The 21,724-nt window shown below is 41.6% G+C and overlaps 1 protein-coding gene across 2 annotated transcripts in view; it reads left to right on the forward strand.

Annotated features, from left to right (window-relative positions):
• Positions 1–14,115: 14,115 nt before the first annotated feature.
• PLPP1 (phospholipid phosphatase 1) overlaps positions 14,116–21,724 on the forward strand; it is a 107,334-nt gene continuing 99,725 nt past the window's right edge. Inside the window, exon 1 of one of the 2 annotated variants that reach the window (XM_003925851.4) lies at positions 14,116–14,624. In XM_003925851.4, coding sequence (XP_003925900.1) covers positions 14,567–14,624 — 58 coding nt within the window. In that variant the 5' untranslated portion in view covers positions 14,116–14,566. The remainder of the gene's footprint in view (positions 14,625–21,724) is intronic. The other variant, XM_003925850.4, reaches the window with a different exon arrangement.

A 21,724-nucleotide genomic window follows, 5' to 3' on the forward strand; every position in this document is an offset into this window, starting at 1 on the left:
AAATGCCATTATCTGTATGTTTCAGGGAATTCCCCAATTTGATCATTTTGTGAGTGTGTGTATGTGGTACCTGTGAGAGAGCTTCAGTAAAAACACTTCTAAAGGGCGAAGGCTTTTTGTGTGGCATAGATATGAAATCCCTTCCTCTGGTAATAATTAGGTTATTCCCAGAAGCACAGTATCATTCTTTAAATAAAAGCCTCCCTGTTTAAATCTTTTTTTTTTTTTTGAGATGGAGTCTCACTCTTATTGCCCAGGCTGGAATGCGGTGGTGTGATCTTGGCTCACTGCAACCTCTGCCTCCCGGGTTCAAGCAATTCTCCTGCCTCAGCCTCCCAAGCAGCTGAGATTACAGGCACCTGCCACACTACACCTGGCTAATTTTTGTGTTTTAATAGACATGGGGTTTCACCATTTTTGTCAGACTGGTCTCGAACTCCTGACCTCAGATAATCTACCCACCTTGGCCTCCCAAAGTACTGGGATTACTGGCATGAGCCGCCTCGCCCTACTGCTTAAAGCTTTTCAATGGAGCAGACCACCTTGAAGATTCCACCTAGGGTTGATAAGTGTTTATTTTATAAAATTATTCTTGTCTTCATTTTAAAGCTTTGGCTATATAGTCAGAAATGTCCTAAATAAACTATTTTGTATTTAATTTAGAGAAGAGTCAAGGGAAGAAAAATGAAAACAGCCTTTATGTAAGCTCCAAGGATATCAGGGCTTAGAAGGCTTTTCTAGTTTTATAAGAATTTGTACTATTGATTTTTATATATTCTTGCTTTTTGTGTTTTTTGGGGATTTTTTTTTTTTTTTTGAGATGAAGTCTCGCTCTGTGTTCCAGGCTGGAGTGCAGTGGCACGATCTCAGCTCACTGCAGCCTCCGCCTCCTGGGTTCCAGTGATTCTCCTGCCTCAGCCTCCTGAATAGCTGAGACTACATGTGCGTGCCACCACTCTCGAGTAATTTTTGTGTTGTTCACTAGAGACGGAGTTTCACCATGTTTGAGGGTCTCAATCTCCTGACCTTGTGATCCCCCCTGCCTTGGCCTCCCAAAGTGCTGGGATTACAGGCGTGAGCCAGCACACAGGGCCCTATAATCTTTTTTTTTAGATGAACAGCTCTCTAGAGAAATTGTGGAGTTACCATGACATTTCGCTGTGATCCCTCTCCAGCTCAGATCAGTTCTATAACCCAATGACAACCTGTCTCTTGAGTTTACTGTCCTGTGAAATGTCAGCTCAAGTTTCCCAGAAGTTGTGTGTGTATGATGAGTCAGAGTGCTTTTCCTCAGTGGGACAGTTTTTGGTCCTCTTAATTTTTGTGTATGTGTTTTAAAGTATCTAAACCTCTAGTCTGATCTGTATATGATATCCTGTTAATTTTATTATTATTTTGATTATCTTGCTTGAAGGTTCATACGTTTCCATTTGATGGAAATAAAGTTTGTTTTTTTCTACTTATAAAAACATAAAATAAAATGCAGTTTTAGATTTAGTAGATTTGGAATGGAATCCGAGAGTCTGAATTTCTCTTAGAATTAGTCTCTGTTAATGCAGACACTGCTAGCCCAGGGCACATGTTTGGGAGCAAAGCTGTAGAACTCAGTACAGGTGTCAGAGACCCTGTTTGAGACTCACAGAAGGCCTATAGAGCCAGTTCACAGCAAAATGCAGAAACACGTAATTTATATGCAATTGCAAAGGATTTTCAGGGTCTCTGCACCCTACCCTTAGGCTCAAAGTTCACAGGACACACACATGAGCCTGGTTCTCATAAGGAAGTGACAGGAATCTTTAAATAATAATGTCCAATATCTATTGACCACCTACTATATGCCTTGACATTGTGCTGAGTGATTATGACATATTAGCTCATTTAATCTTCACAACAAACCTATGAGGTAGGTGCTGTTATTATCATTCTCATTTTACAAATAACAGGCGGATCACTCAAAGCCAGGAGTTTGAGATAAGCCTGGCCAACATGGTGAAACTCTATCTCTACTAGAATTACAAAAATTAGCTGGGTGTAGTGGGGCACGCCTGTAATCCCGGCTAATGGGGAGGCTGAGGCAGGAGAATCGCTTTAACCTGGGAGGTGGAGGTTGCAGTGAGCTGAGATCATGCCATTGCACTCCAGCCTGAGTGACAGAGGGAGACTCCATCTCAAAAAGAAAATCAATCAATAAATAAGAAAACTGGGGTACAGAAAGTTCTAAGCAATTTGTCCAAGGGTATTCAGTGGAGTATTCAGGAGCTGGATTCCTGAACCCAGGTGTTTAATTACTATGTTGTGCTGTACCTAATGTGTAGTAATTACTCCGAAGAAAGTAATTACTTTCTTCAAAGAGAGTGAAAATGTGGGCTGACTCTACCTGAGATTCTCAAATTCTGATGCGTATCAGAATCTCCTGGGGGAATTTGTTAAACATAATTATCAAACAATGTTTGGATTCCAGCCTAGCTTCTGAATCAGAATCTCTGGAATGGGGCTGAGTGATTGTGCTTAACTGATACCCAAGATGATTCTGATATGCAGAATTTGAGCATCATTGTCACAGACTTTTTGAGGCAGAGTTTTAAGAGTCCAAAGGAAAGTTAAATGAAGTTTGTTGTGTGAGAAACTCTGACAGGGAAAGTGGTTCTGAGAGTTAGGAGGCTCCCAGAAATGTATTTCTGACTCTGATCTTGATAAAGGAGAAAAGTGTAGAGGCCCTAGAAAATTCCTGTGGTGTTCCATCAGGATTATTCCTTAAAACAGTTACTTAGAAGGAGAAAGGCTCACTTTGAAAAGTTCACTTTATTGAGGACACAAAAAAGTACTTATAAAGGGGTGCTGATGATCTGTAAAAATAATGTAGGAGAATTAACCCCATTCTCTACTTCTTCTTCCTTTTTTTTTTTTGAGATGGAGTTTCACTCTTGTCACCCAGGCTGGAGTGCAGTGGCGCATTCTTGGCTCACTGCAACCTCTGCCTCCTGGGTCCAAGCAATTTTCCTGCTTCAACCTCCCGAGTAGCTGGGATTACAGGTGCACACCACAACACCCGCCTAATTTTTTGTATTTTTTTGTAGAGACAGCGTTTCGCCATGTTGGGCAGGCTGATATCAAACTCCTGACCTCAGGTGATCCGCCTGCCCCAGCCTCCCAAAATGCTGGGATTACAAGCGTGAGCCACCATGCCTGGCCACCCCACTCCCCATTTCTAACCCTAGATAAGCTTAAGTATGTGTGAGGGGGAAAAAGCTACTAACAACAAGAAAAAGGAGATGTGTGTCAATTGGGGGATGGGGGGCACAGCTTGCCTCTTTCCTGAACTCTTGCTCTACTTTTCTTTTTCTCATTCATTTATTCCAGCTTTTTTGTTTTTTAACTGCACGTGCCCTCATTTTGCCAAGCGTGAGCCACCATGCCTGGCCACCCCACTCCCCATTTCTAACCCTAGATAAGCTTAAGTACGTGTGAGGGGGAAAAAGCTAATAACAACAAGAAAAAGGAGATGTGTGTCAATTGGGGGATGGGGGGCACAGCTTGCCTCTTTCCTGAACTCTTGCTCTACTTTTCTTTTTCTCATTCATTTATTCCAGCTTTTTTGTTTTTTAACTGCACGTGCCCTCATTTTGCCAAGTATACTCTAGGAACTAGGAAGGCCCGCTCCCTTCACTTAAGGTCCATTAACCACGAAGATCAATCCAAGGATGAGTGCTAGGAGAGAGCGAGTGCAGTGTCAGAAGAGCACAAATGGGGTCCTGAGCAGAAGAGGAATCGCAAGATTAAGGAAAGGCACATTTTACTATATTTCTAAAACAGGTAGAGCAGGTGTATTCTGACCGGAGGCCAGTAACGGCATAGCAATCCTACCTAAGATTTGAATCTCAATGTTTAATTTTCATCTGAGACGGAGTCTCACTCTGTCGCCCAGGCTGGAGTGCAGTGGCGCTTTCATGTCTCACTGCAGCCTTATCTCCTAGGCTCAAGTGATCCTTCCACCTCGGTCCCCTGAGTAGCTGGGACTACAGGCCTTGTGCCACTGTGCCCAGCTATTTTTTTTTTTTAATTTTGTGGAAAAGGGTCTTGCAGTGTTGTCAGTGCTGGTCTTGAACACCTGGACTCAAGCAAGCCACTTGCTTCGACCTCCAAAAGTGCTGAGATTACAGGCATGAACCACTGTACCCAATCAATTTTTATTTTTTAAGAGACAGGGTCTCACTCTTTGTCTAGGCTGGACTTGAACTCCTGGGCTCAAGTGATCCTCCCACCTCAGCCTCCTGAGTAGCTGGGGCTACAGGTATATGCCACTGTACCCAGCCTGTCCAAGATTTAAAAAAAAAAAAGAATACATGTGATATAGCTTTAAGATTATAGATATTTTATAGGTCATTAATTTACATATTTCTGGTGACATATTTTTAAGGAGATTGTTGAAGAGATATTTGTGGGCCGGGTACAATGGTTCATGTTTGTAATCCCAGCACTTTGGGAGGCCAAGGCAGACAGATCACAAGGTCAGGAGTTCCAGACCAGCCAGACCAATATGGTGAAACCCCGTCTTTCCTAAAAACACAAAAATTAGCCGGGCGCGGAGGCGGGTGCCGGAAGTCTCAGCTACTTGGGAGGCTGAGGCAGGAGAATGGTTTGAACCCAGGAGGTAGAGGTTGCAATGAGCTGAGATCAAGTCACTGCACTCCAGCCTGCATGACAGGGTGAGATTCCATCTAAAAAAAAAAAAAGATGTCTTTCGTATCCAAGTGAGGCTCCACCCCTTTCACGTCATCCACATAGACAAGATGTTGTCTTGTGCTGGGGCTGACGGGCTCCAAACAGGCATTCAAGGTACCTTTGGAAAGCCCCAGGGCACTGTGGCTGGGGTTCGCACTGGCCAAGTTATCATGCCCATTGGCACCAAGCTGCGGAACAAGGAGCATGTGATTGAGGGCCTGCACAGGGCCAAGGTCCGGTTCCCTGGCCTCCAGAAGATCCACATCTCCAAGAAGTGGGGCTTCACCAAGTTCAGTGCCGGTGAATCTGAAGACATGGTGGCTGAGAAGCCCCTCATCCCAGATGGCTGTGGGGCCAAGTACATCCCCAGTCGTGGCCCTCTGGACAAATGGCGGGCCCTGCACTCATGAGGGCTTCCACTGTGCGGCCCCCTCTTAATACTCACCAATAAATTCTCCTTCCTGTCAAAAACAACAACAAAAAAAGAACAAGTCACGACAAACCAACACTGTTTCTAGGGAACCACGGTAGGTAGTGGGTTGAGTGGGTGGTAGGGAAGCAGAAACAACAGGTTTGGATCAACAGAAATCTTTGTTTTTGAAAAAACATACCTTGTGTGTCAGCATATGTCAGACATTTGCTAGGCAACTGCACGTATTTTTTTAAATTTGCTCATTACTAGAAACTTAATAAGAAAACACTGTCTTAAAAAAAAAAAAAAAAAAAAAAAAAAAAACAAAAGAAAAAAGAAAACACTGTCTTTCTAAAACACAACATAGAATCCAGGCCCTCCAACCCTGACCCTGAAGGAGAGATTGGCAGAAGGGGAGTATCATTCCAGAGCTTGGTTGCCCATCCACAGGACCCAAATCAGATCCTAGACACACCCTCATCTCCTTTTTATGGTTTTTCACGAAAGATTGTAACTAAACTCCTCACACTTGGGAATTGGCTCAAGTGTTAACAGAAGACTTTCCCCTTAATACTCTGTAGCAAAGCTGAAAAAGGACCGGAAGCCATAAACACCTTTAGGAAAGATAGGACATACAATGGAGATACATATGAAAAAGGACCAGAATCTAGATAATTTGGTTTGCAAGATAAAGTTTACTCATCTTTATTCAGAGTCCTCTGCAGAGACTATGACTTCTTTTCACTACCAGAGTACTTATTTTAAATGACTGTTGTTAGCATTTCTCTACCTATTTTCAGTGATTTTTCTTTACCCCAGTTGTACTGTTTAGTTACAAATGGTTACAACCTACCTTCTAGAACCAATCTTATCTTCCACTAATTCCCAATGTGAGTTCTTCGTTTCACAGCCTTTCCTACTCATAAAGACTTCAGAAAAGCCATTTGTTTTGCCTCCTCTACGCTTAAACCATTGCTCAGTCTTCAAAATTTATTCCTCAGCACCCTTTTCTATGGACTCAAATTGTTTTATTCCGGGCTTTGATGTTTCAAGGACCAGAAATTCAATTAAGTTAGTTTAAGTAAAAGGTTTTCTTAGAACAATGACATGAAATTTCTCAGAAATACCAATCAAAGTTTTCTTGAGCTTTGTATTTGTTGTGAATATTTTAGGCTTAAACACATTTTTTTTCCTCACATAAGAAGAAATCTGGAGGCAACCAGTGGCTGGTGGTTATTTTTAGTAGAGCTCAACATTGTAAAGACCAATGACTTAAACCAAATTCCTTCTCATAAAAAAAATGCAAAAAAAAAAAAAAAAAGACCAGTGACGTTGCTTTTCTTGGTCTTTCCCTCATAATCAAAAGATGGCTGCTGTAGCTCTAGACATCAGGTTCATGTTCAAAGGAGGTAGAAAGGAAGGGAAGGGAAGTCAGTCTTTTCCTGTAGTCAGGAAAGCAAAAACAAAGAAACCTGCCAGTAGGTATCTGTTTACATTACACGAACAAGAACTCTATCACACAGCTGCTAATGAAGTGAAATGACAAGCCACATACTCAGAGAAAAAATGTACCACACGAAGAATTATTATGAAGAATATATGAAGAACTTCCACAATTAAGAATAAGATAAATAACACAATAGAAAAATGGCAAAAGATGTGAACGGGCAGTTAATAGAAGAGGAAACATTTTTGGTAAATACATTTCAGGAAAGACATCCAACCTCATTAGTGACCAGGGGAATGTAAATTAAGACTACATTGAGATACACATTATTCCCACTAAACTAGCAAAAGCTAAGTCTCAGAATATTGCATTGATGAGAATCTGGAGTTGTATCCACCACTAGTGGGGGTGTGGATGAAACGGTATAACCATTTAGTAATACAATCTGAGATTATCTCATGAAGTTGAATGTGGACACACTACCACACTACATAACGCAGCTAGTAATTCCACACAAGAGACATGTACACAAATGCCTGCAGCAGCATTATTTGCATACATGAAAACCCAGATAATTATTGTCAGAAGAATGAATAACGTGATGTACTCATATGACAGACCTACTAATGCAGCAACATGAATGAATGTAAGAAATACAATTGAACGAAAAAAAAGTCAAGGGCAGAAGATTAAATCTTTGGTGTAATATTTTTAAAAGCTAAAAAAACAAGCAAGCTAAACACTACATATTTTTAGAGATACATACACATGTAGTTAAACGATAGGGAAAAAGCAAAGCTAAAAAAAGGTAAACACAAAATTCAGGTGCATTTAAAGACGGCAATGATCCAGGTGTTTAGTTGAATAGAATCATAGATTCATAGTGGCCCATTTTATTATGCCTCATAACTTATTTTTACTCATTTATTTAATTTTGAGATGGAGTCTCCCTCTGTCGCCCAGGCTGGAGTACAGGTGGTGTGATTTCAGCTCACTGCAACTCCTGTCTCCCAGGTTCAAGTGATTCTCCTGCCTCAGCCTCCCAAGTAGCTGGTACTATAGGTATGTACCACCATGCCTGGCTAATTTTTTTGTATTTTTAGTAGAGGTGGGATTTCACCATGTTGGTCAGGCTGGTCTCGAACTCCTGACCTCAAATGATCTATCCACATTGGCCTCCCAAAGTGCTGGGATTACAAGTGTTAGCCACCATGCCCGGCCTTTTCATAACTTATTTATATGTTATATATTTATGTAACAAATATTATATGATAAAAACTTTAATAAGGTATGAAGCAAATGACTTTGACAAAAGTGTAAACAAGATTAAAATACACCACACTGTGAAATTTTCTTTCTGGAGCATATGTACTGGGGAACCAGATGTTTACATTTTTAGTCATTTTAGTTTTACAGTGCTATTTGAGTATAATAGAAACTGTAATTGCTTCAGTCCATTTGGGGGAAAGGACATAAGCACATGGAAACAAAAATATCCTAAGGGAATTGAGTCTTATTACTTTGCAGACAATTTTTGAAATAAATATGTTGCTGAGACAGTAAATGCTGTTAGAATGGAGAGACGGAGATTTACTGATACTGTGTTTAAGAGCAGTGCAAGTAGAGGAGTGGGGACAGAATTCAGCATGCAGAGGTATCGAAAGAGAAAGTGAAAATTCGGCATGTAGATTGCAGACTCCTTTTCAAGAAGTTTAATAATGACAGAAGAGAGGAAATGAGCTTCTTTCTTCTTCAGAGAGCTTTAGGACTGTTCTTTTTTTTTTTTTTCAGATGGAGTCTCGGTCTATCACCCAGGCTGGAGTGCAGTTGTGCGATCTCAGCTCACTGCAACCTCTGCCTTCAGGGTTCAAGCAACTCTCTGCCTCAGCCTCCCAAGTAGCTGGGATTACAGGCGCCCACCACCACGCCTGGCTAATTCTTGTGTTTTTAGTAGAGACGGGGTTTCACCATCTTGGCCAGGCTGGTCTTGAACTCCTGACCTCATGATCCACCTGCCTTGGCCTCCCAAAGTGCTTGTACTACAGGCACGAGCCACCTCCCCCAGCTAGGACTGTCTTCTGAAGCTTCACCCTACTTTGCTTTTGTTTGATGCCTATATTACATGGAGAAAAATATAGGCCGAAGGGCAAACTTTGTTAAGCATTTATGCAAGCCTCTGAGGCGTCTTTCTCCCTCCCTCCCTCCCTTCTTCCCTTTCTCCCTTTCTTCCTCACTCTCTCCCTTTCTCCCTCACTCTCTTTCTTCCTTTCCTTTCCCTTCCTCCTTTCCTTTCCTTTCCCTTTTCCTTTTCCTTTCTTTCATTTTTTTTCTGGGCTGCACAAACTCCAGAGACATGGAGTCAGTCCTCTAGCCTCTGAGGCTTCATGTTCAGTCCAGGGACAACATACTCATAGCTACCTACCTCCTCTGGGGGTATTAATAGTGTTACTTTTTTTTTTTTTTTTAAAGAATAAAGAAGAGGAAGAAAGAGAAAGAGGAAGAAGGAGAGAGGATGGGGGTATTGCTTTATTGCCCGGGCTAGAATGCAGTCTAAATATGGGTATGCCTATAATTGTCCTTAATAATGGAGACATGAAAGAAAATGAGGGAAGAGAATAGCAAACAAGGAGCCAACCAAGATTTCTTTTAAACTTCTAAGTTGATATGATGTGGTACTGATAAGAGTGTATATTTTGTATATTTAAAGTGCAGAGTTCTATAAATGTTAATTACATTTACTTGTTCCAGATCTGAGTTCAAGTCCTGAATATCGTTGTTAATTTTCTGTCTCATTGATCTGTCTAATATTAATGTTGAAGTCTCCCACTATTATTATGTGGGAGTCTAAGTCTCTTTATAAGTCTTGTATGTCTGCGTATTCCTGTATTGGGTGCGTATATATTTAGGATCTTTAGCTCTTCTTGTTGTTGCATTGATCCTTTTATCATTATATAATGTCCTTCTTTGCTTCTTTTGATCTTTGTTGCTTAATTGTAACTTCTGCTTTTTATTTATTTATTTTAGCTCTCTGTTTGGTTGGTAAATCTTTCTCCATCCCTTGTTTGGAGTCTTTGTGTATCCTCGAATGTGAGATGGATCTGGATGCAGCATACTGATGGGTTTTAGTTTTTTATTCAAATTGCCTGTCTTTGGATTGGGGGATTTAGTCAATTTAAATTTAGAATTAATAATAATATATGTGAGTTTAATACTGCCATTAGCTGACTATTTTGTCCATTAGTTGATGTAAATTCTTCATTATATTGATGCTCTTTTTGATAATTTTTTTAGAAAGGCTGATACTGTTTGTTCCTTTCATATGTGTAGTGATTCTTTCAGAAGCTCTTGTAAAGCAGGCCTGGTGGTGATGAAATCTCTGAGTGCTTGCTTATTCACAAAAAACTTTATTTTTCCTTCACATGTGAAGCTTAGTTTGGCTAGATGTGAAATTCTGGGTTGAAAGTTCTTTTCTTTAAGGATGTTGAATATTGGCCCCCACTATCTTCTGGCTTGTAGGGTTTCTGCTGAGAGATCTGCTGTGAGTCTGATGGGCTTCCCTTTATGGGTAACCTGACCTTTCTCTCTGGCTGCCCTTAGTATTTTCTCCTTCATTTCAACCCTGGTGAATCTGACGATTATGTACCTTGGAGTTGCTCTTCTTGAGGAATATCTCTGTGGTGTTCTCTGTATTACCTGGAGTTGAATATTATCCTGCATTACTAGGCTGGGAAAATTTTCCTGAATAATGTCCTGAAGCGTATTTTCCAGCTTGGATTCATTCTCTTCATCACATTCAGGTACACCGATCAAGCGTAGATTAGGTCTTTTCACATAGTCCCATATTTCTTGGAGACTTTGCTCGTTCCTTTTTATCCTATTTTCTCTAATCTTGTCTTCTTGTTTTATTTCATTGAGTTGGTCTTCGACCTCTGATATCCTTTCTTCTGCTTGATCAATTCGGCTGTTAAAACTTGTGCATACTTCACGAAGTTCTCCTATTGTGTTTTTCAGCTCCATCAATTCACTTATATTCCTCTCTAAATTGTGTATTCTTGTTAACATTTCGTCAAATCTTTTTTCAAAGTTCTTAGTTGCTTTAGATTGGGTTAAAACAAGTTCTTTTAATTCACAGAAGTTTCTCATTATCCACATTTTGAAGCCTGCTTCTGTAATTGGAACACACTCGTTCTCCATCAAGCCTTGTTCCGTTGCTGATGAGGAACTGTGATCCCCCGCTGAGGGAGAGGCGTTCTGATCTTGGGCATTCTCAGCCTTTTTTGGCCGTTTTCCTCCCTTCGTTATAAATTTATCCATCTGTGGTCTTTGAATTCACCGTCTTTGTAATTAGGTTTCTGAGTGGACGTCCAACTTACTGATTCTCAGCGCCGAAATCTGAGCAACCCACTGCACCGACCAAATCAGCGGCGTTAAGATTAATGGTGCTTTTCCGACTCTGCACCAAGAACCGTCGCTCCAAGGCGCTGGCAAAACCGCCTCGCCGGTCACAAGAGTCGCGCTGGCGACCCGTGGGGCTCCTCCGCTGGGAATCTCCTGGTGCGTGAGCAACAAGAATTCATGTGAAGGTGTGGCGTCCTCTCATTCTTTGCGCTTTCAGTGGGAGCTACAATCCCGAGCTGTTAGTGATCAGCCATCTTGGATCTCTCTCCATTTTTTTTTTTTTTTTTGAGATGGAGTCCCGCTCTGTCACCAGGCTGGAGTGCAGTGGCGCAATCCCAGCTCACTGCAACCTCCACCACCCAGGTTCAAGTGATTCTCTTGCCTCAGCCCCGAAGTAGCTGAGATTACAGGCGTCCACCACTATGCCCAGCTAATTTTTGTATTTTTAGTAAAGACAGGAGTTCACCATGTTAGCTAGGATGGTCTCGATCTCCTGATCTCGTGATCCGCCCGCCTCGGCCTCCCGAAGTGCTGTGATTACAGGCAAGAGCCACGGCGCCTATCCGATGTTATTGTTTAATTAGTGTTTCCTTTTTAAAAAATTGTTATTGCCAGGTGTGGTGGCTCACACCTGTAATTCTAGCACTTTGGGAGGCCAAGCCAGGTGGATCATGAGGTCAGGAGTTTGAGACCAGCTTGGCCAAGATGGTGAAACTGTCTTTAAAAAAAAAATTAATATTTTCACTACCATTTCAAAGCTATTTACCTCATTCTCAATTCCAATGATCACACCAGAATCCATTTATGACAACAAACTAAACAAACAAAAAAAATTCCCCCCAAAAGGAATGAAACATCCCCACTCCAAAACAAAATGATATTTTTTAGTCATTCTTTCCAAAAATGAGGGCTTATTAATTGCTTTTTTTTTTTTTTCCTTTTGAGGTGGAGTCTCCCTGTCGCCCAGGCTGGAATGCAACGGTGCGATTCTCCGATCACTGCAACCTCCACCTCTTGGGTTCAAGCCATTCTCCTGCCTCAGTCTCCCGACTAGCTGGGATTACAGGTGCGCACCACCTGTTAGAATTTTTGTATTTGTATTGCTCCCAGGTAAAATCCCTACTCTGTGTACCACCTGTATACTTACAACACACTTCTATCACAGTGTTCATTTAATCACATGCTTTCTAACTGGGCCTCAGGCTAACCCTTGAGGGCAGAGACATTCTCTTGTTTGTTTTAGCTTCTCCACAGCTGTGTACCAGGTATCCATTAGGGGCTCAATAAATGTTGGATTAATGAATTCATGAATAAACAAAAAATTACTAATCAGTAAGGTTTTTTTTGAATGCTTATTTTTGAAAACACACTTTAAGAGTAAATGTTCATTGCTTTAAAATACAAAGAATTAATAAGATCTAATATTTGATAGTACAACAGGTCACTATAGTCAATGATTAAATTGTACATTTTAAAATAACTAAAAAGTATAATTGGATTGTTTGTAATACAAAGGACAAATGCCTGAGAGGATGGATACCTCATTTTCTATGATGTAATTATGACACGTTGCATACCTGTATCAAAACATCTCATGTAGCCCATAAATATATACACCTATTATGTACCCACAAAAAGTAAAAATAAAAAAATTTTAAAAAGTAAATGTTATTTCAAAAGCTATTTAAGATACTAAGCCTAGACTGTAACACCATAGGTGCTCAACAAATGTTTTTTGAATAAATACCTAATACTCAGACATAAGTACTTTCAGTTTATTGTGACTTGCAATCTGAGGCCCTTGTAACTCTGGAAGTAAATAAAGCCACATGATAAACAGTGACACATCTTTCTCAGGTGTAAATTGCTTAAAGCTTTTACAGCTATTTAAACAAGAGGCAAAATAGAACATTCACATTAGTTTTAAAGAAAAACATCTTTCTTCAAATGTATTTTTTGTTTGTGAGAGCTTACTTGGGGCTGTATCTTCAGACTCCCTGTGTTTAATGTTATCTTTCCATTGGTTTAGTGAGTGCTTCGCAAGAAATGTCTAAGAAGTGGTAGGTACATTTTGTGATTTGTGTTTCACATCTTTGTCTGAATAAGGAGAAAATATACCAATCATTAACATCTGTAGAGGGTTTAACTCTAGCTAAAGTCACTTTCATCTAATCTTTTCTGGGCTTCACTTCTTCCAGACTGGAACACTGGGCAGGGATTATCAACATCCCCATTTTATAGATTAGGAAACTGAGATTACTAAATCTGGGCTAGGGTCCTCCTGGGAATGGGGCAGGGGGAGTGCTGGTTAAAGAAAATTATTCTGACACTTGTTAAACACAATGAATAATTTATTCAAGATCACTGCAATAAGGGTCACCACGATTGAAACAGGAGAGAGAAATTGAGCTCAACTCAGAATATAGCAAAGACAGCAAGGGATTTATAGGCAAGGAACAAGGACCGTGTCTGTGAGGGAGGTGACGGTGGATGGAAAATTACTAAGAGGAGACATCAAGGGTAGGGGGATTGTGGCTAAAGGCAGGTCAAGGGCTTCTGCAGCAAAGGTGGAATATAGGGAATCGAATCCTATATTAAATATCAAGAGTTCAAGGGTGATCAGATATCCAGGATGTATGACTTAGCACGATTCTTGCCAATACCTGGGCACAGCCAGGACACAGGGTGGTCAAGGTTGAGGCCTAGTTGAGAAGGGGCTCAGAGGTACAGAACTAAAGGAGAGCGTCTCTATTCCAGCCTACTCTGACCTCTTTTCCCCCCGCTTAAACTCAGTGGTAATAACCTGACCTCTTTTTATTACTTGATTCCCATGGAAGGGGTGGGGACTGGCAGGCAGCCGGCGCTCTAAGATCGTGAGCAGGGGGCCTAGCTCTCTGAAAGCAGCAATGCTTAATGGGGGTACAGAGGCCGAAATCGGAGACCACCCGAGGAACTGCGGTCCAGAGCGAAGCCCCACGGATCGGAACGGGAGCCGCCCCCAGGCCCTGCCCGGCCGCCGTGAGCCGCACTTGTGGGCGGCTGCCGCAGGTCGGGAGGGGCGAGGCCGGCGGCGCTGATTGGCTGCTCGCGCGGCCTGGGGTTTCCACGGCCCCGCCCCTGCTGCGCTCCCCACGACCGCGAGGCCGCGCGCGGGCCGGTCCTGCGCTGCCCGGCGGGAGGGGCCAGACCCCGCGTTCCTCCTCCCTACCGGTGTCCATCCTTAAAGCGCGAGTCCCGACGCCCCGCCTGTGGGAGAGGGCGCCGGGATCCGGACTGGGAGCAGCCGGGGCAGGCCGGGGCCGGCCGAGGAGGTCCTGAGGCGACAGAGCTGCCGCGGCTGGCACACGAGCGCCTCGGCACTAACCGAGTGTTTGCGGGGGCTGTGAGGGGAGGGCCCCGGGCGCCATTGCTGGCGGTGGGAGCGTCGCCCGGTCTCAGCCCGCCCTCGGCTGCTCTCCTCCTCCGGCTGGGAGGAGCTGTAGCTCGGGGCCGTCGCCAGCCCCGGGCCCGGGCTCAAGAATCGAGGGCCTCGGCCGCCGTCCCGCAGCGCAGTCCTCCGCCCGCGCCGGGCAGCCAGGGCAGAGACCATGTTTGACAAGACGCGGCTGCCGTACGTGGCCCTCGATGTGCTCTGCGTGTTGCTGGGTACGTACGCGCCGCCGGCCCGAGGGGCGTGTGCGCCTGGGCACGGACGGCTGTCCCGGGAGGGCATTTGCGCAGAGCCGCGACTGGCGGCGGGGGTGTGTTGCCTGACGCGTGCGCCGCTGCAGGGCGGTACACGGAGGGCGGCTTCTGCAGCCGAGGGACCCCGCTTTGCAGCCTGCACCCCAGCTCCCGCGTGCCCGCCGCTGTCTGTCGCCCGCCGGTGCGCTGAGCCCAGTCCTGCTTGGATGCTGTTCACGCCTCTGCGCTCCATGGCTTGCTCCTGTCCTCTGTTTCCAGTTCCACTCTTAGGAGAGCAGGGTGGGCTCCTCCCCTCTCTACTGTAGAGAAGCCTGGTCACTGGCCCATCACAGTACGAAACTGGAGGTTTGATGCACAGGGGATCCTCAGTAGCAGGCGCCAGTGCCTGATTTATCGTGAGAAGCAGTTTAATTTTTCGGCTGTAAAAGGCTTGAACGGTCCTAATTAGAAGGCATTGCCAGGTTGTAAATTGTCAGGTTGCAAACAGGGGTGAGCACGGCAAGTCTAAAGAAGCTCTGGTGGTGGGGGAGGGTGCGGTAACCCAGAACCTACTGTTTTTTTCTCTGCACAGACTTTGGCCATGGTGTAGCTTTCCATCTCTTGTGACAGCCCCACAAGGAGCACTAGACATCCTTTGGCTGCAGCAGATTTCACGTTGTCTTCCTGACTGGAAGAGTTCAGTTCTGAGGCTTCTGGTTGCCAGTTATTCCTTTCTTTGGAAGAGAAAGAATTGGAATCATTTGGATAAAGGGTGGGCGTTGGAAGGAGTGGTTTTAACCTTTTATATACTGTATAAGGCAGTTATGCTGTGACCTATTTACATGTGATGGAAAAATCAAAAACAAAGCAAGAACTGCTGGAAGTTTGGGTAGTCCTACTCATGTTGAAGTAATCAGAATAGTAGTAGTATTGGCAAGTTCTCAGGGTGGGAGATCTGTGACTTTAGCCTCTTAGATGGAGATCTGCATAATGGTTTCTCAGTGATAGGCGATTCCCTTGGTTTTACTCCAGTAGTTCCAGTTTCCAACTGGACCATTTAGGCACCAGCAGTCTTGTGGAATTCTTATAAATTCTGTTACCTGGTTTTGTTGTTGTAAGGAAAAATTCCATTTTGTTATTTATTTATTTATTTTTTTTATAGTCTCCTTTGTCACCCAGGCTGGAGTGCAGTGGCACAATCTCAGCTCACTGCAACTCTGCCTCCTGGGTTCAAGTGATTGATTCTCCTGCTGCAGCCTCTCTAGTAGCTGGGATTACAGGCACCTGACACCATGCCTGCTTAAGTTTTGTATTTTTAGTAGAGACAGGATTTCTCCATGTTGGCCAGGCTGGTCTTGAACTCCTGACCTCAGGTGATCTGCCTGCCTCAGCCACCCGAAGTGCTGGGATTACAGGCATGAGCCACAGTGCTGGGTCATTTTATCTATTATTATGAAGCATCTTTATTGTTTCCCAAGACACTTTCTGTTTAGGTCCACAGTGAGTTTTAGGAATTAAGTTTGGGAAAGAGGAACACAATTTTGGAACACTGTCTTTATAAAAACACAGTCCTTTCAGTTGTCGGGGCATATTAATAGTTAAACATATTCAAATTTATTTGCAACAAAAGAAGTTACCTTTCATAGAAATGTTACATTAAAAATATATTTTAACTTGGTGTCATTGGAACTTTGTTAAACTTTGTTTATATTTTAGTGAAAGGAGAGGAAAATGTGCAATCAGAAAAAAATCAAGGTATTTCTAAAATATTGAATATTATCCTATCATTGCCACACGTTGTGCGTTATCAGAATTATATATCATTTTCCCCTCTTCCTACTGTGGAAGTTTGATTAATTTGTAAAACAACATAATGTTTTTTCTATGGGCCAAACACTGATTAGGATGGGTGAAACATAATACTGCTCTGAGGTTGCTGAAGCTAATAGTATTAAACACAAAGCTATATGGTAGATCTGCAATTTAAAAAAAAATCCTGCGGAGGAACTGACATGCAGTACAATTTTATAAATTATGCGTTGTTGTAGCCTGTAGTTTTAACATGATACAGACATCACATGATTATCCTATAAAGGTAAAGTAATTTTATTGCTACATTGACTTGACAGTTGGAGGAATATGATGGCTCTCAAAAAGATAAAATTGTGTTTACAATTTAAAAAGTCTTTGGTGGTTTTGGAGAAAGCTTGCTTGGAGGATTTACTTGTTTTAGAAAAAGGCATTTGATCTATTTCCAACATTATGTTTTTGTATTACTGGCATTTCTTTTAAAGTAATTCAATGTATTATCAAGATGAACTCAGAATTCCCGCTTCCTAAGTAGAAAGTTACCTATTTTACTGACTTTTAAAAATTAGATATGTAAGATTACATTGCATTTAACAACATCAACTGTCCATTACAAACAGCAGTGAAGGAGAACAGTGATGCAGGAGATACAAAACTTTTTCATACTTACTTTTGGAAGACACATGTTGCATAGCAAATATACCTTTCTGGTGGGGTCTGCTGTATTAAATTTGACTTTTATTCATTTTACTGACAGCAGGAGATTGGTAACCTAAAATCATGGTACTTGAAGAGAGTTTTCAACTTGTCATTAATGTTTTCCTTTTTCTGTGTAGAATCTACAGGTAAGAATTGACTGTTAGAACAAAAAGATGATTAAGCACTTCATAAATACAGGGTTATGTGAAAGTGGTTCATAATTATAATGTGAGTACATTCCAGATTCTGTTAATGACCACCCCAACATCATATAGTATAGCCATTTTAAAATGATGGTGTTACATGAACCTGTTATACAACTACTTCATAATTTTACTGAGAGTGATGTGTGTTGAAGTGATAATTAAAACATGCCGTGTGTGTGTGTGTGTGTGTGTGTGTGTGTGTGTATATGTGTATGTCTGTCCCTATGCCATCTTTATCAGTATGAAACACGACTTCCTCTATATACATGTTCAAATTATTAGTTCCCTAAGTGGATCTGATAAATCCTTGGAAAAAGAATGAGAATTTTGAGAAGTAATGTGTGTTGGTTTGTCAAGTGGATCTGGTAAATCCCTGGAAAAAGAATGAGAATTTTGAGACATAATGTGTATTTGATTCCTTTCTGAAATGGAACATAGTCTTTCTCTGGCTCATTTTATGACTGGTTCTGTGACTATATAACAGGTTTTATACGTTGTCTGAGTGCATGAGAAAATCTCTACAGAGAATGGTGGTGGTCTGGTATGAGACGGGCTATGTTTTAGCCCAGTGTGTTAAACCATGGCCTGAATACAACTTATTAGTGTTTAATTGCTAAGGGTCATTTCAGATTTTAGCCACTATGGCATTAGGTTGCCCATTAATGGGACACTGAGTTCATTAATTTATTCAGTGCCTATTGATTGAAGGCCAGCTTCGTGCCCAGTACCGTGTTAGGTTCTAAGGATGCAAAGATAAATAAGATAATCCCTGCCCTCAAGGGCTCAGAGTCAATGAGTAATAAATAAACAAGAGGTTATAATACATCATGATAAGTACGATAATGGAGGTTTGGAATATGTTCCCTTTGAGCAAAGAGAAGGGCCTTGTCTTAGATCTGCTGCATTGCAGATAAATGACTTGTCTGTTTACTCTTAGAGATGCAGAAAGGTCAGAGTTACCTGGAATTACTTATAGCTGCTGCTGCTGCTGCTTTTTTTTTTTTTTTTTTTTTCCTTTTCCAACTTGATATAGGGCAGTAGGAACCCAAGTAAGTACCAATGTTTATGACTTACTTGTGGGTGGTCCCACAATATCTAGAAGATTTAGATGGAACTGACAAAACTTTCTTTCTATATACCTGTGTTTTGCTGTTTAACAATCATTTAGAATATCTTTCTGTGCTGTGTATGTTCCATTTTCCCTTCCAAATCTTTTCTCCACTCTGCTCTGTGGCTCTGGGAAATGAATTCTATGGGCTACATCAACTGAGCCCTTCCTTTTAGGTTTCAGGTTAGCTTTGCCCAGTGGGAGAGACATCAGAAAGGATCTCCCTAAGAGCTAGTTCCTGTTGCCAAAGCTGTTCTGTGAGTAGTTAATAACTCGTATTCAATAATGGCCTTCTCTGCCAGCCATCTATAGTTACAGATCTTTCTGGATTCTGATAACCCTTCCCTACCCACTTTAGACTTGGAGATGATAATGGCTTCCTGATGTTGCTAACCTAGAGGTACCCCACCACCTCTTGCTGTTTTCCCTAAACTCTGCCTGTACCTTTTGAAATGGTTCCTTTATTAAATTTTCTTGAACGCTTCATTCGAGTATGCTGTTTTTCTTGCCAGGATCCTACTGATAATGCTTATTTATATCTAAAACAGATTTGAGGTAGCTGCCCTTTCTGCATTAGACACCAATTACAGTTGTCCTTAATGGCAACTGCAGACAGGAGCCCATGGGCTGCCATGCTGGCTTTCTTGGGATGGAGAGGGTTATGGTTTTCTCAGCATGCACCAAATGAGGTATCATCATTATGTCAAATCAAAGTCAATGGGTGTAGAGTAAAATCTGGCGGCAAAGACATTTGCCACCAATGCTAGGTGGTTGTGGGGTCCCTGTTGCTTGTTTTACCCCAGTAATTATCTCAAATACTGATGCCATTTGTTATCACCAGAATGCTGACATCATTTTACCCCTTAAGGATATGTCTAAGGAGTGGTCTCTTTGTTAAACCTCAGTCTGGGTCCCTTCATCAAAGGGGGAAAAAGCAAGTATTTTGGGAAGATTCCCACTTGCTAATAGTCTCCAGCATTTTGTGCCTTCCCTTTTCTCCTAACATTTATTTGTTCACTCACTCATATTCAGTACACATTTGTTAACTGTATTATAGGTGCCGGACAGTGTGTTAGGCACTGAAGATAAAAATAAGTAAACAAGACATAGTACCTGTCCTGACCACTTGCTGTTTCTTCTGTTTAAATTCTGTTAGACTTCTGAACTTCTTTTGCTTCTGATGAAAGTTTGTGGGTTTTGTTTTTCTGTTTTTTTCTCTATTATTCTAGCCACAGAGAGAGGGAAGGAATCTCAAAAAATGAACAAAAATTTGTCAAATTGGCATATTCTTGGGTCAGTCTAGAATCCTGTTGCAAGGCTTTTTCTTTCTTTAATTGGGTAGTTTGGAACAAAAGCAGAGGCCTGGAGAAAATTGCTACTATTTGGCTCTAGTTGGTTTTATTCAGTTGAGTTTTAACTTAAATTTACCTTACTTGGAATAGAGTATAGAAATGTTCAGAAAACTTTCCCCTCATAGATTTTATGAAATGTAAATTCTTCTTTTATATTCACTTTGAATTACATCCTTTGGAAACTCAAGAATGTGCTATGGATCTTTGTTAATCTCTTTCTCATTTAGTCATTTTTGGCGGAGCTCTACCAAACTTTCCGATGTGTTACTTAGTTTGGGGAATCATTCTGATTCTTTTGGTTAAGAAATTGAAGTTAAAATTGTCAATGTATGCCATTTTTTTTTTTTAAAGAGAAGTTGGTGGCAAAAGTCACTAAACACCCAGATTTTCAGTGAACTGATTAACGTTTCAGTTTTTATGGAAAAAAATTTGGAATGTTAATTATCTACTTCCTCCTAATTTAGGTGCCTTAATTCAACATTTGAAATGGAAATATACAGTCTGTACAATCAGCTAATTAGGGAGTTATAGAGATACTGTCTTGTCTCTTTTCTTCTTTTCAAAAAAAGCATTTGCTATCCAGAGATCATGAATGGTGGCTACAAGCAGCATTCTTATCTTTCTATCCTTTTTTCTTCTTTTATCTTCCTTTTTATTGTCACTCTTTCCTCCCCACCCTACTTCCCTCCCTTCTGCTCATCTTCTCTTCGGTCTTCTTGCTGTTTAGGTTTAATGTGCAAATGGTTCGGGCAGGTTACTTTTTGCTCAACTGAAGCTAGTCTAAAATTGGGGGCCAGGTATGGTGGCTATGCATGTAGTACTAGTACTTTGGAGGCTGAGGTGGGAGGATCTCTTGAGCCCCCTGGAGTTTGAGACCAGTCTGGGCCACATAGTGAGATCCCATCTCTAATTTTTTAAACAAACAAAAATGGTAAAATTGGGATTGACTTATTCTTTATAAACTATGAAAAACTAGTTATGTTTTTCTTTAAATGTTAGGCAGCATAGTCTGGTAGTGGACTATGGATTCAAATTTTAGCTCTTCCCTTCAGCTGTGTGACCTTGGGTAAGTTTCGTCTTTGTGCCTCTGTTCTTAACTGTATAATGAAAGTACCTATGGTTATCTTAAATGAGTCAATATGTAAAGTGCCTTGCACTTAATATACACTATGTACGTTAGTTAAGTAAAATAATCCTCTATAATCCTACCACCTGTAATATAATAATTAGTAGGAATAACATCAACTAGTTTTGTATTAGGGACAAAAACACAAACTTTAAAATGCTTCTCATGAGTACTCATGGAATGCTTTTGAAACTTAGTGTTTTATTAGTCATCTGTGAAAGCCACATGCATGATTTCTAAGTAGTGGTAATTCCAGCCATGGTGAAAATTGATCTGTATAGGTCTGTGGTAGAGTGTAATTAAACAAATGGAAAAACTGTTATTTTATACAGTGGTAAGTCCTGAATTTCAGCTTACTCCAGAAAGTGGAGTTAGCTACACTCTAGTCACCTTTTTATTGCCGAGGTCTTGGGGATGATTACTGCACTTATAAAAAAGTAGAGTTAATATTCCTAAAGCTTTTTTTTTTTTGAGACGGAGTTTGCTTTTGTTGTCCAGGCTGGAGTGCAATGGTGTGATCTCGGCTCACTGTGACCTCTGCCTCCTAGGTTCAAGCGATTTTCCTGCCTTAGCCTCCTAAGTAGCTGGGCTAATTTTTGTATTTTTAGTAGAGACGGGGTTTCAACATGTTGACCAGGCTGGTCTGAAACTCAACCTTAGGTAATTCACCGGTCTTGGCCTCCCAAAGCGCTGTGATTAAAGGCGTGAGCCACTGTGCCCAGCCCAGTATTCCTAAAACTTATGAATGACCTTAATTGTACATCCTCATTTGTATAAATTCT

Source organism: Saimiri boliviensis, chromosome 1 (assembly GCF_048565385.1).
Source record: "Saimiri boliviensis isolate mSaiBol1 chromosome 1, mSaiBol1.pri, whole genome shotgun sequence".
Classification (NCBI taxonomy): Eukaryota; Metazoa; Chordata; class Mammalia; order Primates; family Cebidae; genus Saimiri; species Saimiri boliviensis.